Source organism: Rhinolophus sinicus, linkage group LG01 (assembly GCF_036562045.2).
Source record: "Rhinolophus sinicus isolate RSC01 linkage group LG01, ASM3656204v1, whole genome shotgun sequence".
In the NCBI taxonomy this organism is placed as follows: Eukaryota; Metazoa; Chordata; class Mammalia; order Chiroptera; family Rhinolophidae; genus Rhinolophus; species Rhinolophus sinicus.
Window position 1 is genome coordinate 168,698,067 of NC_133751.1, and position 17,943 is coordinate 168,716,009.

The following is a 17,943-nucleotide window of genomic DNA, read 5'->3' on the forward strand; positions in this document are numbered from 1 at the left end:
TTCCATACTTTGCCTTCTCTTCTAAAAACGTAGCATATAAAACACCCTGATTTACAGTTGTACCCTATATCATTTAAGTGCTTGCTTTGGAATCAAGCAACAGAATCCAAGTCTGGCTACAAGAAATAAAGGGACTTTTGGGAGGGATTATGATATAGCTCACATATCAGCAGGTGGGCTGCACAACCCAGCTTCTGGAAAGAGAAGGACCAGGGAAATGCTGGAAAGCCTAAAGGGTTGGACCTCATAGACTTTCTAACATGGTTCATCTCCAGCAATGGTTAGCCTCTGTGTATCTTTTTTCTTTCTTTCTTTCTTTCTTTCTTTCTTTCTTTCTTTCTTTCTTTCTTTCTTTCTTTCTTTCTTTCTTTCTTTCTTTCTTTCTTTCTTTCTTTCTTTCTTTCTTTCTTTCGTTGTGGTTTGTTTGTTTGTTTTTCATTGTCAATTAGCCTCTGTGTATCTTAATTCACACTTTGAGGTCCTAACAAAATCTGTCAGGTCCACATTAGTTCGATGCTTTATGCCGGTGGCTCAATAAATTCTGTCTAGGGAATTAAGGACAGGAGACTGGGGGAACTATTTTGAATTGAGCATCAGCAACTTATCCTCTACACAAATCATTTTCTGTACTACGTAAGCAGACCTACTCAAGTACATTTGGTTTAGGAGTCCATCATGTCATATATATTACAAACTTTTATTTTTTTACCCAAGAGTTATATTTCCATTTGAGTTTGAAGCCTTGGTTTGGCATTTGCCTGTGTGTATGGGAACCCTTTTGCCCCGTTTTTAATTGATATTGTTATATAAGAATTTAAGTTCTCGGTGATGATTGCAATCATACATTCCTTGAATTAATTTTGGTAGTGTTCCCCCAAGACTCACTAACATGGTGTAAAGATCGGTTTGGAGTCATTTATAGGGACACTTGACGGCTGACACAACCTCTTGATATCTGTGAGACGGGCAGTTTGCATTACCTGTCTGAATTCTCATTTCTTCATCAGTAAAATGGACTTGATATTCCATATTTTACAAAGATGTGTTGAGGGTTTTTTTTTTTTTTATAACAAACATACATACAATGCTTGGCACCAGGAACATATATTTATCCCAGCTCCTTTTCATGTTTTGATTTTAAATGCTTACAAACATTTTAATTTACTTTAGAATGAAATCATAGTAATGAGCTGAACTGATATGATATATTAATAATAATATCAAATGACAACCAAACACTGTGCTGAGCACACTATTTGCATCATTTCATTTTATTTACTTTGAAAAGTAGTCACTGTGCTCTCAATTAGGTGAATAACTTAACAAGGTCACAGATCTAGGGAGTGGCAGAGATGGTCCTTGACTGACTCCAAAGCCCATTTTTATTGGAAGGGAAGGCATCTTTGGCAAAGATGTTGTAATACAGGCATTGTGAAGGCATTTCCATGATGATAAGAGTTTTTTTTATTAAAGCTAGGCATTATCACTGGTAAATCCATGAACATATTGTCAAGATTTGTACTCAAAGAGTAGACTGGAGGTTTAGATAGAAAGAAGCTTTAACTCCTCATTTTTCTTAATTTATTATGTCAATGTGTTTTCTTATGTATTTAGTGGATAATACTTTTTGATATTTTAGAGAAAGATTTTTGTTCGATATTTTGTATATTGAAACTGAAAAGCACCCCATGCTTTCCATACAACAGAATAAAATGAAGAAGCTAGCCATGCACTAATGGATTTGGTTACATGGCTTATTATTCTAAGAACTTTGACTGAATTCTGATTTAGTCAAAATTAAAGTTAACACTAGTGTTAAATCTATATAACTTGCTGGCTTAAAAGTAGTGAGACAAAGTAAAAATGTATTTTCCTGAAGAGAGAACATCTGTCATTCTGTTATTCATGGCTTTCCTTTCTTCTTGTAGTCGGCAGGAGAAAAAATGGAGTAGTTATACCATGCCTTATTAATAACAAATTCAAATTTATTTAGTTTTAGGAAGAATAATGACTTTGGAATGTTTTCACACTGCTTTCTATCAATCTGTCCATACATATGTATTTCCTAAATTTATCAAAAGTTTTGTATTGTTATTCAGATGTCTGCATGGCACTTTAAAGTACAGTGACATGTACTCTAGGATCTAACATATAACAGCGCCATGTCTGGCTTTTTTCTCTTTCAGTGTCTGTGTTTATGCTGAAAGTCCAGGTGAATGACATCATCAGTCGCCAGTACCTGAGTCAAGCAGTTGTAGAAGTGTTTGTAAACTACACGAAGACAAATTCCACAGTAACTAAAAACAATGGAGCAGTGTTGATAAGAGTACCCTATAAATTAGGACTCAGCTTAACCATTATTGCTTACAAAGATGGCTATGTGTTGACACCTCTGCCTTGGAAGACCGGAAGAATGCCAAGTAAGTACTTAAGCAGTGTTTTGCCTTCACTACATGTAAATGTTTTTGTTTGTTTTTTTTCCCTCAGCTTTGGGAATCGCTTACTATGGTAAGCTGAAAATGAAACTATCTATGTGAAGTCAATATGAGGTTTCCTTTTACAAAGGCTTGAAGGAATCCTGAGCAAGACCAAAGCTTATCTGCAGGTGGCATTGAGGGGCCCAACAGATGGAGAGAGATGCAGGGTGGGCCAGGTGGAGTGGGGTCACATGATGAAAAGATGTTCTTGAAAGATGAGACAAAAAGTTTAGATGTATGTGCTGAATAATAAGGCAGTTATTGTAGATTCTTGAGCAAAATGAGTGTAAGCTGTTTGGAAACTGAATTTACTTAGCAGCATATGTAATGAATGGGCCAACACAGGGGCAAAAAGGATTCATGGAGCCCAGCTACGATGTTGGGGTTGTGCTCCTAGTGGACAGTAATAATGGAATTTCAACAGTTACTGATTGCAAAAGTAGCATTAATAAATACATGTTTTTATGTACCAGAAGTAATGACTAGTTATGAAAAATAATAAAAAGAGATCCCTCTCAACAACAACAAGAACAAGAAATATGCAGGGAAACCTGAAAAGAAAATGTCAAATAACTGTGTGGGGAAAATACAACCACCAAATATTACTGAGAGACCTAAAGAAAACCCAAATAAATTAAAACCCCAGATAACTGGAAAACATTATACTTCTTCTTAGCCTGAATACTGTAAAAATTTCAGTTCTTCCCAAATTAATTTAAAAGTTTAAGGTGTTTTTAAAAAACTTGGCAAAATAATTTATGAATGTAAATAGGCCCAAATTTAAAAAAAAAAAAAAAGAAGAAAAAATGTGTAAAAATACCTGAGAATCTTGTTTTAAAAGATTTACTAGAGACAATTTGCCATTCCAGATAACTTAAATATTATTTAGCTACTAAAATATTAATAGCTACAAAATTAAAACTATATGATATTGTACTGTGGTACAAATCAGATATTAGTACCTGTATGTATTAAAAATGTAATCTATGATAAAGTACCATTATAAATCGTTGGAAAAGGCTGGTTAACTATTTAGAGTAAATTAATTTGGATCCATATTCCAAAATATATTGCTCAGAGTTCAAGTGTGGAAAATCAAATCATATTAAAAATAAGAAAATAATAAATGATCTGATTTTTACCAGGATGATCTGTTTAAACTTAAAATCAATGAAAGATGTCATAAAAGGTAGATTTGACTGTATTTAAAAACAAACAGCTGTACATCAAAAATAAATTAAAATAAAATGTGAAGATAGGAAAAATATGAAGCAGTAAGGGGCGATATCCTTAATATGCAAAGAACTCATACAAATCAGTAAGAAAACACCAAGGCCCTGCCTAAATATGGTAAATGGACAAAATCAGGACCTAGCAATTTTCAAAACAGGAAATATCAATGATTAGTAAATGTGACAAAATGTTTTGTCTCCTAATAGTCTAATATTTGTACGCTGAAGAAATACACATTCCTTAGATTTTTCATATTAGAAAAGTTTTAAAGAAATGAACATACTGAATATTGACCGAGTGAGGTATAACCAGAATTGTCAAACACTGTTGGTGGAAGTACAAATCAGCAAAATTATCTGGATAACAATTTTGAAATATGTATGTCAGTGTCTTCAAAATCTTTCTATTCTTTGACCGAGTATTCCACTGTGTGGAATCTATCCTAAAAACAGACATAAAAGTAAAGTTGACAGAATGTGCACAAGGATGTTGATTCAAATATTATTTTTGTACAAATAGTGAAAATGGAAACAACCGAAATATGCAGTATTAGTGTAGCGGTTAAGTAAATCTTGATACTTCAAGGAATGAAATATGTGACCATAAAAATGTTCAAAAAGTTCCTATTGAGGGACAGAAATGCTTATGATATTGTCTTAAGTGAAAAATCAGGGTAAAAATATTCTGTATACAATAATATACTCCCTATTTTAAAAAAAAATCACAGGAAAATCTAGGAAGAGCTATGTTAAATTATTAATAGTGGTTGTCTCAGTGTTGCTATTGTGATGACCATCATTTTCTTCTTATCCTTTTCTGTATTTCTCAATTTTTCTGTAGTGATAGACATCTCTTTTATAATCAGAAACTTTTTTTTTAAGTGAAGGGAAATCTGAATGTAAGTTTTAGTGAGGTTCAGAATGATTCACCTGGTGTAATAGCGTTAAAAAGCTGCCGCTTTTAAGCTACCTGAAACCAAGAAAGTATCCAAATATGGGGCTAATGCCCTAATTAGAATTATCTCCAGGTTCAAGCTACTACCTGTCACCTCCTCTCCAAGCTAATAAATCCCTTAATCGGTCTAAATGTTAATGTATTGTGAACCAAAATTACACTTTGAGTTGGTAGCTACTTCTCTTTTTCTATTGTAGAAGAAAAGTATATTTTGTTTCACATCTGCCCAGACATCATTGTATACTTTTTATCCTGTCTTTTCCATTAGAGCTCTTGGAAACATCTCAAATTATTAACAATATTCCCACGCAATGTATTTTATACTCTCCTAAGTGATTTTGGGGATATTATGTTATTTCTATTAAGTTTAAATACTTATATAGCATACAGGAGTGATACCAAATAAGAACTTGTGCTTTGGGTGACTCCTCAAAATTTATTTTTCTTTTTCAGGATTGGTAAGCTTCTTTGATTTGTTCTTGCTTATAAAAATGGTGATCAGTTGTCCCAGCTTCTTGCTCCTGATCTTGAAATAAGTATTGTCTTTCTGGTGATCTGTACTTACTCATCCCACCAGTTATTTCAGGTGCCTACTCTTGTAGGTTGGTTCAACCCCGTCCTGAGTTACTACTAATGGTTGCCTATGAATCATTTTGTGTGTTAAACATTTTCTTCATTTGCCAACTCAGAGTCTGTTTGGCAAACCATACTGTGTGAAGAAGAGCTTTGCACCCTTACATGGGAAGTTAAGAAGAGCGGATGTAGAGAACCTTGAATCATGGAGCCAAGAAAAAGAGATTTTAAAAATTATTAGGTTGGTACAAAAGTAATTGCGGTTTAAAAGGTTAAAAATAATTGCAAAAACCGCAATTACTTTTGCACCAACCTAATATAAGAAGGAAGGAAGGGCCGGCCCAGTGGCTCAGGCAGTTAGAGCTCCATACTCCTACCTTCAAAGGCTGCCGGTTCAATTCATACATGGGCCAGTGGGCTTTCAACCACAAGGTTGCCAGTTCGATTCCTCGACTCCCGCAAGGGATGGTGGGCAGCGCCCCCTGCAACTAGAAACAGCAACTGGACCTGGAGCTGAGCTGCGCCCTCCACAACTAAGACTGAAAGAAAGGACAACAACTTGAAGCTGAACAGCACCCTCCACAACTAAGACTGAAAGGACAACAACTTGAAGCTGAACGGCACCCTCCACAACTAAGATTGAAAGGACAACAACTTGACTTGGAAAAAAGGCCTGGAAGTACCCACTGTTCCCCAATAAAGTCCTGTTCCCCTTCCCCAATAAGATAGGAAAAAAAAAAAGGAAGGAAGTAATAATTATATAGAGAATATAGCAGAAGGTTATTCAAGTATTTAACTTGATCGTATACATGTAGGGTTAGTTAGAGAGCATTGTTAGTCACCTTGGTGCAAACTACTGTATGAAATAGAAAAGATTAGTAAAATACAATCAGGATGCTCAGTCTTTTCTTCTCACTTTATTGTGGTCCTTCTGTTTTTCCTCCATCATATTTTGCAGTCATCCTTCCTGGCTTTTAAATTGCTTTTTCTATTACAGTTAGCTTTTCCCCACTTTTTTAGGACCTGTGGGAACAGAGCTATATTTGTCTGTTTTCCTCCCATGTTTAATAAAATATTTTAATTGTGCTATATTTCACAGTATATTCATCAGTTACACTTTCACTGTTTCCGCAAAGCCAAGCAAATATATGGCTATTTGAAGACACTGTTTTAATTACTGGAAAACTGGCTGGTAAGTACAACACTTTTTACTCAGAAAGTAAACACTTAAAATAGTTATTATGTAACTATACTTTACTAATGAATCAGTGTTGATTATAATGTGGGAAAAGTCTAAATTGATCAGAGATGATTAATACTGACTATAAATTGATCTGAACTGATTCTTGTATCACTATCAAGCTATAGTATTTTTTTTGTGTGTGTAGTGGGAATCATTCTCTCCCTTACTATTTTAGCTCCTCAGATAAGAACATTAGACTTTTGGAAATACTGGAAAGAGAATCTGAACTTATTTCCAAATCACATCTCTCACGGGCCTTTACTGGTCGGTGAAAGTGGAAGAACAGCTCAGCCCTTTGGGGCTCTCTAATGTGCAGGTCACCTTCATTCCTGCCTCTGGCATTAATCTTGGGAAAGGCCCAAGACTGGGCAGTTACGTATCTGCCCAGCAGACATACTGGCCAATTTGTATATTCCAAGGGGAAGGATATAAGAAGCCTTATTTGGGATCTGATTCAAGCTGTGTCCTTCAGTACAGCTTTGCCAACCGTGTAGATGGTAGTTTCATCCTCACCTCACCTCCTCAGCTCCCTGAACTAGTCCTTAAGGGAAACCTCAGCATTTTGTGACTCTTACTGCATATAAAACTTCTATAAATGATAACAATTTGCTTTTTTGTTTCTTTCTTTTGGACTGGGGAATTAATGTTTAGGACTAAAGCATAATAGGAACAACTGGTAAAGGCAGAAAATTCTCAAAGTAGAGTTTATAAGAGAGTCATGGTAAAAAGAATTGTTTTTGAAAGTTCTCTTCATTTTCAGAAGCTATATTATTTATTCCTAAAGTATTGAAAAAGAAAACCTAATACTATTATTTGGAAGAAAACTTTAAACTAGGGCTTGATTATTCTTGGAGTAATTTACTGAATGTGGCAGTAGAATCTGTTATTCTTGAAATGCTAAGGTATTTGCAGAATATTGATCCGCTGACTTTGCTGGTGCGTGGCAGAATGGATGGATGTGAAGTTGTGTGTAGAAGGATGAAAAGTCAACAGGAACTATGTACGTGCAGAGAAGCCACATTTTATGCAGCTGGGGTCTTTGTGAAATCACATTCTCCACAGTTCCTCTTCCATGTTTTATTTGTTTTGACACATTCCTACTTTTTACTGGCCTCTTCAAACCCCATAAACAATTGTAATTTCTGCTAGAATATGGAAGTGGATTGGTGTGAGCATGTCCATGTGCCACTCCTTTGCCACTGTACAAAGCAATGGGGAGCTGTCATTTGTCTGGATAGGATGTCCATGCCTTGGCACGTATCCATGACAACACTGTGAGCCCTTTTGAATTCTCAGATCAGTTCCTTTTACTGCCCTATTTCCCTGAGAGTTGACCCATTGGTAAACCCATGCAGGAAAGGATGGATGTTTCTAACATATCCTCATTTCCTAACTCCCATAAACTGTTTATATTTTTCCCTTCCAAGATTTTATCAGACATATGTTCAGTTTGTATAGTGCAAGTATGTGAATATACTTGCAATAAAAGGAGCAGGAGAAGTTGGAAACTTCAGGAATGTAGAAAACCTTTGAGAAACTCGGCTAGATGCTTCCCTTACTGTACATGTTTTCAGTTGTATGAAATTTGGAGCTTCAACATAATTAAGCCACATACTCTAAATGTGTAAGTTGTAGATAGTATCTGTAACTTATCAGAAGGTATCAGATTGTGCCCCCAAACAACGTAACCAAGTAAGAAGAATATATTATAAATGTGCTGTTTTTCTTTATATCCCTTACCTATTTATCTTCCAGGTATTTTTCTAGTTTCATATATAAAAAGTAAACTATACACTGATTTTGAGTATTATCTTACATTATTTTATTTATCATTTATTCTCATGTAATTCTTTAAAAACTGATACTTCTTGTTTTATCATAATAATTTTAATTTATTGCCTCTGTCTTTGTCAGTCATCTTTAAAAAGTCCAAAGCGAAAGCTGATGTCTGATAATTTTTCATTTCAATGATTTAAGAGTTGACTCTTAAATTGTTATATAAGATACGATGATTACGGAAATATGAATATTGCCACTGAGTTCTCACTCCATAAGTTATAATAGAAGGTAGTCGATTCAAAGTTATTAATGTTAAATAATATTCATAAATTGAGTGCCTGGCATTTGGAAGACTAATGCATGTTTAGTTATCTGATAGAGAACTTACCCACTTAAGTATTAGGTTGGTGCAAGGGTAATTGTGGTTTTTGCAATTATTTTTAACCTTTTAAATCACAATTACTTTTGCATCTACCTAATATATGACTGAATATCAGCAAAAGCACTTTCTGTTTCAAGTAGTTGAAAACCCAATTCTAAACCAACTTAAACCCAAAGGAGGCATTTATTTATTTATTTATTGCTCAAATAATTGATAAGTATAGGAGTTGGACCAATTTTAGACATGGCTTGCTCAGGGCTTCCATTGAAATAATTGAGAACTAGTTTTTCTCTCTCCATTTCTCAATTATCCACTCCTTAAATATTGTCTCAGTTTTTAAACCAGCTCGCATTTTTGGTCACAAGATGGCTTTTGCAACTCCTGGATATATACCTGATTATATAAAACCCAGTGAGGAAAAAGTAAGTCTTTTTTTGTTAGAAAGCCAAGCAAAACTCACATTGCATCTCATTAACTGTGGTTGTCACAAGGCCCATTGTTGACCAAATCAGTGTAATAAGAGAATAACGAGATGCTTTTGATTGGTTTTAGCCCATTCTGGCATGCACCATTAACTCTACTCCTGTTACAGAAATGAAATTCCAAGTGAACCATATGGGCTACAAATAGTATGTGGTTTCCTAACGTGAAACTCAAAAAAGGGGTGAAGAAATTCTGGGCAGCAGAATTAAGCAGTCTCTAGGCTAACGGTGCCTTGTGTGATCTATCAAAAGGGAAAATTTTTTATTCTTAATTTAAAATCATTATGTGAGGAAATGTTAGTAACATTTAGAAATAGTTATAACTGCTTCCTTTAAAGTATAATGAATGTCCTGACTAATGATACTGTACTTAATATGGATTTGTTTTATCTATTTATAATGAGGTTTCCTTTTTCCAGATGCCAAATCTCAACCAAGCGTTCAGTTTTCAAAAGCCTTAATTAAACTACCCGACAACCATCATATTAGCAACGTTACAGGCTATCTTACAGTTCTGCAACAATTTTTGAAAGTGGACAATTTTCTGTATACATCTGGAATTACTCTTAATAAATCAGGTATTGTCTAATTTTTATAAAATATAATCATATGTATAAGAAATAGTACATAAAGCTCTCATGAAATACTGGTAAACTTATATAGATATTTGACATTTATTTAAACTTTGGAGGATACATGTCACTATTGAAACATAAATCTAGTTATTAAAATGGTTATAAGCCATTAATTCCCTTTTATTCAATGAAAGTAAGATGATGCCAGAGTCTTCTGCATACATTATTTCAAATTAATGGAAATTTCATTTACAGGATACTTTTATCCAAAGGGGTAAAAATGATATTGAAAATAGTAATGATTATTGTGTAACTTTGCAAATTAAAAAATACATTTAAAAATGGAAATTTGGTTTAAAGAAGTTTACACATCTTTTTATAATTTGACCTTCTATTCATTCTTATAAAATTGATCAGAAGTATCAATAATTGTTAAATATAAAAAAGTTAATAGGTTGGAGTAAGCAATTATAAATTTTTTTTTCGTATATATTTGGTATTCTCTATGAGTAAAATACATCTATTCCAGATTGAATAGCACTAATACATTTATACAAAGTTGTCATGATCTAAAGGTTAAGGGAATGATGGAATTTTACATTTTGTTTAACAATGCACCTATGAGAATTGCCATAAGTACTCTATATTCTCTCTCTACATCTATACTTGTTCCACCATTTCTACTATTAGCTGCAACATAACTGAAACTCCACTGTTTAATGTCACCTAACACAATCTGTAATAGATGGTTTCAGTTGTGTCAAATTTTTGGTTCATTTCATTTGAGAAACAGCCAGAAATTAGAGGAATAAGGGTATATGGGTGTTTTGGTTAGATATGTTTGTTGTTTTTTCTAACCTGGGATAGCTGATGCTATCAGTTACCCTAGCCAAGATGACCCTAACTCTTCTAGTACAAGCCTGTTTCCTGCTGCACACATTTGTGACTGCCTAAGGGCCTTCCCTGGTCCAGGAAGCAGGCTTGGCTCTCACATGGGGCAAGCTCTCAACCAATGACAGATAAGAGTACGTAAATACTCCAGTTTCTTTGCCTTGGCTAGGACAACTCTGAGCCAGATTCTGTCCAGTGAGACTGAGCTGGAGTTGCCACAGTGATGACCTGCTCATTAACACATCCTGTGCTGGCTTCCTTCCCTTCTTTCTTCCATATTACTTCTCCACTCTCTCAGTGGTGCTTATCTCAGGGTCTGCTTCTTGAAGAAGCCAATCTAAGACATCTGCCGAAATTTTCCAGATGTAAATTACAAGATGCTTAAAACAAACACATTGACAAGAATGGTGCCAATACACGCTGTCACAAATGAAGCTTCTGTTGCACTAGAGCAGGGGTGTGCAAACTTTTTTCAACGTTTTTTACCAAGGGCCATATGCGGTAAAATACACAAATAGCCGGGCCACTCACTCGAGGTGAAGCACATATTGCCTCACCTGGTTTATTTAAGTAAACTAAATATATTTTTGGAATTTGCTGTGGGCCAATTAACAATGGATCATGGGCCGCAGTTGGCCGGCGGGCCGCAGTTTGGACACCCCTGCACTAGAGGGTTTTTATGGACAAGACTCATTACACATAGTGAAAAGGGATCAAAATATGCTCTGCCCTCTAACGTTCTTCTACCACCTGCTTTCGAGATTATTCATTAAACGTTCCAATTATCCTGAGAATGCTAACATTTTAAAAATTGTAGAGCAATGCTGTCAAACTGGAAAGTTCTTCTGCTCTGCCCAATGTGGTAGCTACTAGTCACATGTGGCTATTGAGGTGTTGCAACATGACCGGTGACTGAGGAACTACACTGCTAATGTCACTTAAAGTTAAATGGTGACATGCTGCGGGTGGCTACTATACTGGATTGCACAGTTCTAGAGTTCTGTGCATATGAAAATACTTCATTTTTTTTAATAAAGGTTTACTCCTTCTCTTTGTCTTTTAGTCTCTTTTTTCCCTAGTACTATTCTTCCTTGTTTCTTTCTTCTTTGAGTTGGCCTTATCCCCAGTAGTAGGGTGTTGATCTCAGCAGTTTCAGCTGCGTGTGATCTCTGAAGCCGCTGTCTGCAGTGAGGGGGTGTGGGGGTTAACAGCAGTCACTTCAGTAAAGCCAGCTTGCTTTACTAAATAGTCTGATATTATATAAGAGATTTTAATTCACAAATTACATAATACTTTATTTGTGCTTACATTGGATCACTTACTCATACTAGTCAGCAAAATTTGTATGGCATTACTTTGCTCATCTTATGATCTGTGTTCCAGGCAGTTTAAAAGAGAAAATTCTCTTATATTTAAATTTTTCAGTATGCCAGTAGTCTGATAACTGATAATACCAGATGACATAGTAGCAATAATGAGAATTCCTTTCTATGGCCTCTAAGGTCCCACCTCTCTGCCTCCAGCCCTGTGGTCTGCTTTCTCCGTCTCCCCCCTCCGTCTCCCCCTCTCTTTGAGATCACTTTTGATTTGGGGGCTTTGCATTTGTTTCTTCTGCCTGGAAAGCTCTTCTCTGAAGTCTTTGCATGGATGGCACCTTCTCATTTGACCATAGCTCAAACATCACCTCCTCAAAGAAGTGGCTTTGCATATTTTTATTGCCTTTCCATATTTTCCTTAAAGAGCTGGTGAGGTACTTTCTGTCATGCATGGGGGGAAAACTGACAATGAGTAAAGAAAGGAAAAAAGGATTTTTGATAGTAATGAGGACTATGGGGAAAAAATTGCAGACATGTAAGAGATCATGTACTCACCGTATCTTTGGGACCTAAACGAGTGCATGGTGCCAGTAGGGGATGTAAATATTTGTTAAATGAATGAACAAAACTCTAATTTTAAGCCATAGATTCAAAATTTCAGCCACAAAGAGTAAATAATATGTAATAAGTATACTTAATTCAACTATTTCTAATGTGTTAATAAATGACTTCGAAAACATAAAATTATCAAATTATTTGCAGGAAATTTGTAACTTTAACATTATCTATAACCACATTATTTTATTCATTATAAATGTTTTGTGTATATTATAACTTTATTTGGCATTGCTAATATTTTAAAAAACAAAACAAAGACATTTTCTGCTTTTTTTCCCCCTGAGTAACAGAAAAATATAGGTAACTCCTGATATTTAAAAAAGTATACTATAAGTTGTATAATCAAATTTTTAAAACCTTAGTCAAAACAGAATATTTAGTCAAAACAGAATACTTAGTCAAAACAAAATAATGAATTTTTCTGTTCATCTCTTTTCTCCTTGTTTTCAAATTTTGAAGCCTAAATAATACAGTAATACTAATTTTGAAGTCTACGTTTATATTAATTCTTTTAAATATAGTGTTATTAATCAAATATACATAAAGATATATATATATATATATATATATATATAGCTGATATGTAATTTTATCAGCTAACAATGTCACATAGTGATTTTGTTTGCCAAACCTATATATTAAATATTGCATTTTGAATCCAAGTGCTCTTTATGTAAGGCAACTTTAAGGAGTGCAGCTGAGTCTATTGGTCTAATACTTGAAGCAGATGGTCTTGGGAAAAGGAGAGACAGGTGTTTTAGGTCCATATCTGCATTGATGATGTGGTATGGTAGAACCTTTATTTGGGTATGATACTAGTAAGGTGTTTTTTGGTTATTGGTTTTGTAGGTTTTCAAAAACATTGAATTAGAATCCAGTGCCTTTAAGTCAGATAACTCTGAGAGAATTAGATCTCTAGGCTCATATACATTTGTCATTGTTACACAAGGATAGCCTATATTTGTTTATGTTGTATTTTGAAATTATATTGTAAAAGTCCTTAATGAGGATTCAGTATCTATTTGATACTAAAATGGATAGCCCTGGGTGAAATAGAGGAACTAGTTATTTTAGGCCCATGTTAATGTCATTAATACATAACTACAACCTGTGTCTTACATAAGATTTTAATAAACTGTCTTCACTTTTAGGTTTTGAAAGCATTGAATTGACTCCTCTTGCTGCAATATGTGTGAAAATATATTCTGGAGGAAAAGAATTAAAGGTGGATGGCTCTATTCAAGTTTCTCTCCCCCTTCTGCATACGAATGATGTAAGTGCAGGGGATCACATACCTGCCTGGACATTTGATATGAACACAGGTATGTGATCTAGGTAAAAATATTCTGAATTCTTTTCTTTTGAATATTTGGTCTTAGAAATATGTTTCTGTGTTATTTTTTTCAGCTTTATTGAGGGATAATTGCCAAGTAAAATTTCTATAGTTTTACTATAAAGTTTAATATGCCATATTAAAACATATTAAAATGTCATTTATAGTTGAATGTTTTGTTTTCAGTAGAGCACTAAATCAGTAAGTTAGAATTTTAAGCACTTTGTCAACCACTCACATTGGCTCCAATTTGATTAATGTAATACAACTTGGGCTGGGGGGATGACACAAATATATTACATTAAGAAATAGCATTATTTACTCATATTCCTATGCTTTTTTTTATATTCCCTAACATTTTGAGAATAAATATTTTTTAAATTGTTTCTGCTCTTATGGGTTTTTGTTTTGACAGGTATATCTTTAAACATATATCTAAAAGTTTGGTTAAAGCAGTTGAGGAATGTACGCTAATTTTATGAAAACCAATAACACTCTATTATTAAGGAATAGAATGATTATTTAAAAAAAAAAAATCTTGGATATCAATTTTTTTCACCAAGTTTAGCCTCCTGAATGGCTGCTTGAATTACTTTTTTCCTCCTCTACTTCTCTTAGTTTTGTTTTTGTGTTCCAATGTAAATAAGGAGAGAGTGTTTAAGTTATCCACCTCCCAAGAAAAAAGGAAATGATCAGTCTACAATTGAAAAGGCCATGAGTAGAACTGTGTTGGCTGAGTCATGGTGCAAAGCCTAGACAGTTTCACAGGACTTGATTTCTTTCCTCTCTCATGTTTCCTCTGTGTTAATACCTTTCTGGGATCGGATTTCCTTTTAGAATACCAAGGAGGTTGTAGCAGATCTAATTTTATACCTTCCCAGGTTGAAATCCAGTGGACAGACATTATTTTCCTAGTAGTTATTGCACAAGCCCTTGGATTTACTGCAGCTGTAGAAGGGAGTTTGCATCTCCATCTGAGGACAGAGACCTTTGTGGCAAGTGGCATGCACAGATTTATTTAGGAGTAGATCACATGTTGAAGGTGGGGATGTAATCCAAAACTAATCATGTGGACTGAGAATAGGGAGTAGACGATCCTCAGAGGAGACTTGAAATGAGATTTCACTGTAACTGGAAAGGTAGATAGCATGGACAAAAAAGGGAACCTTTGAAATGCACCCTTTCAAGTCCCTTCTAATACGTGATTACCCTTTCTGACCTCCTCCTTCTAATTTGTGACCACCCTTCCAGACCCATCCTTTTTAAATCTTGACCAACCTCAAGAGAACACATAATCTTAACTATTGTATAATCCAATCCTTGCTTTTCCCCACCTCCATGTAGTATTCCTTTCATTCCCTCCTTAATTTCAAATGCATGTAAGAAGCTGCAAAATTGTTATTCTACAGAGCATTGGAGATCTTGCTCCCTGACATATGTCATCAGTTTGGCTCAAATAAACTCATAAAAATTGTCTACGAATGTGGATGTTTCTTATACCGACATTTCCTTGGCACAGTCTGGTAGGATTCTAAAGAATCTCACCCAGGACCAACCTGTAGACCAAGACCAGGTGTTAGAAACAAACAAGGACCCATTGTGCACCACCGGCTCCCGGCTTCAAATCGGTTGAACTTGAGGGAGTTTCTCTTGGAATTCCGGGTCTCCTTGCTTTACGTAGCAGACCATGACTTTATTTGAGCTATTCTTAGAAAATCCTCAAGGTGGATTAAGGGTTGAGTTAACCCAGGGGAAAGAAAACAAAATGGGTTGCTAATTTCGGCTTTTAATTGGATTGCTTTAATTGGATTGCTGAATGAAATCTTTGCTGGTTAAATGAGAGACTGAACTCTCTCTAGCTCTGAAAGAAAAAGGATATTTGCTTCCCTAACCCAAATAGCCAACGGGGTGACAAGTTGTTTCAGATCCTCAAATCCAGAGTGGTGGAGATGGGTGCCCGGAGTGGTCTAGTGCAGTAACACAGCAGATCCTGGAGAAGCTGACGGGAACCCCAGGGAGATGGGCAGGGCACCCTGGAATGGGTTCACCCCAAGAAAGAGAAGGGCCTATACTTTGGAAAGTGTTGTGGTTCTGGTGGCATCTGGTAAGCTTTTGCTGTCCCTTGCTCAGGTATTCTTATGTGATTAGAATTTCAGGGTTTGCCTGAAGAAAATTTCCTGTAAGCATGAAGCAGTCCTATAAGGATATTCACCACACTTGACTCGTCTGGTGATGTCCACACATGCAGTAAAGGCTGGCTTTCCCTAGAAATTTGTTCAGCCTCTACATATCTCAGAATTAACATGGGAAATCGTGCCTCTCAGGCAGAGAAGTCCCACCATGAAAATCAGCCTCTCTTTAATACTAACATGGCTGACATGAGGATACTTCTAAATTAATCTTGTGTGCACAATTAGAAAAATCTGGCTATAAAATTAGGCAGAATGAATAGAAAACATATTTAATTGGTCTCTCTCAAAATTTCAAAATGAGGATTTAGATAAATGTAACAACCTATGATGTCATTTAGGTGTCAACTGAATTCTTTGAGGTATGGCTGTTCTTATTTTAAAAGGGTGAAAGTCATTTGCAATTTGATAGATATAAATTGTAAATGCCTCCAAAACAAAATTTGGGTCCAGCTGTTCAGTGTTTCTCTATATGTTTCTACCTCTGGATGGTATTATTAAAATTTTAAAGGCAAGCACTTGCAAAGATAAACCTTTTATGAAAGACATTGTATGCCTGGGGCATGACTACCCACCATGACCTTCCCAGTTAGGAATTTCTGATCAGATCATCCTGTGAGGATACTTTCCATAGAACCCCCTTTTTATCCATAATTGCCCATTTGATCATAAATCAATTTGAGGGGTGCATTGATGACTAAACTTTTGGTTGGATAGAGTGGCCTGAAAGCACTAGAAAGCCTCGTTCCTAGGAGGTCTCAGTATCAACGTTGTCTTATTGACCCCTGGGTCTGGGGCGGTGTCATAACCATGGAATATGAGTTGAGTATAAATTTTCCCAAAAAGGAACAGGCAGGTAAATGGAAGACAGTCAGATCTTATGGCCTTCATTGCACAAATGAAACACTCGATCATTTCTATCCTGTGAACTATCAGGATCCGAGTTTTCCTTTCCTTCTCATTTTTCTAAACTTGGCATCTAGTATAACATTTACATAAGCCATGAAAAAAAAAAGCATTAAAATCTACCTAATACCTGTTCAATAATCACAACAGTTGGACTATCTAGAAAAACCGAAAGAACTGTTGTAACTAATATCATTAGCAGACGGGTAAAGACAAACAATTGGTTTCTGAGTTAAGCATCAATCCATAGATATACAGGCTTTGTTGACGTGTTGGGGGAGCTGTCTAACTGACAGCTCCTCATCCTAGAGGAGTCTTTGATGGCTGTTGTAAGTGGAGGTGACTGTCAGAGACAGGTTAGAGGTCCATTTGTGGTTAGAAGCCTGATAAGATCGCTTCCAACAAGATTGGGGAATGTTTGTTTGATGTCCTTTTCAGTAAATGAAATCTCCAGGTGGCAGACAATGAATGATCTTTAAAGTCTTTGTCTCCTGGGAGCTTGCTGTGAAAGGAAGCAGTTAGCACTGTGGCATTTTTTTGAAGTGACTTTATCAAACCTTGGCAATAGTGTAAGATGTCTCCTTTCAATAACGTCAGCTCATAAGTTCTTTCATCTGTATAAGTCCAGCTTAAATGTGCTATGATGAATGAACAAATGCAAAAACTGGGAAAAAAAGGGGGCGGGGGGTTTGCCAGGGAGCCGGGAAAGAACCAAGTGGCTGTCTTGAGCTACCCATAACCCCGATTGTTTAATTTACAGACTGTTTAATTTACAACCATTGTTTACCCATACAATATCTCCTAGAAGTTTTTTCATCACTTGTTTTAAAATGAGTCCCATGCAATTTCAAATCTTTTGAGATGTTCCAAGCACCCTTCTGGAACACCACAAAGTTATTTCTACATATATTGAGATTCTAACACAGCCTCAATTTCTAATGAAAACTAAGAAGTAAAAGCAATTAGCATTCTTTACCTTCACAAATCTGCCA

At 35.5% G+C, this 17,943-nt stretch overlaps 1 protein-coding gene across 1 annotated transcript in view; it reads left to right on the forward strand.

Annotated features, from left to right (window-relative positions):
- FAM171B (family with sequence similarity 171 member B) overlaps positions 1–17,943 on the forward strand; it is a 66,874-nt gene that overhangs the window by 34,959 nt on the left and 13,972 nt on the right. Inside the window, exons 2-5 of the mRNA XM_019754501.2 lie at positions 2,187–2,420; positions 6,337–6,429; positions 9,543–9,701; positions 13,675–13,845. Of these exons, the coding sequence (XP_019610060.2) occupies positions 2,187–2,420; positions 6,337–6,429; positions 9,543–9,701; positions 13,675–13,845 (657 nt within the window). The remainder of the gene's footprint in view (positions 1–2,186; positions 2,421–6,336; positions 6,430–9,542; positions 9,702–13,674; positions 13,846–17,943) is intronic.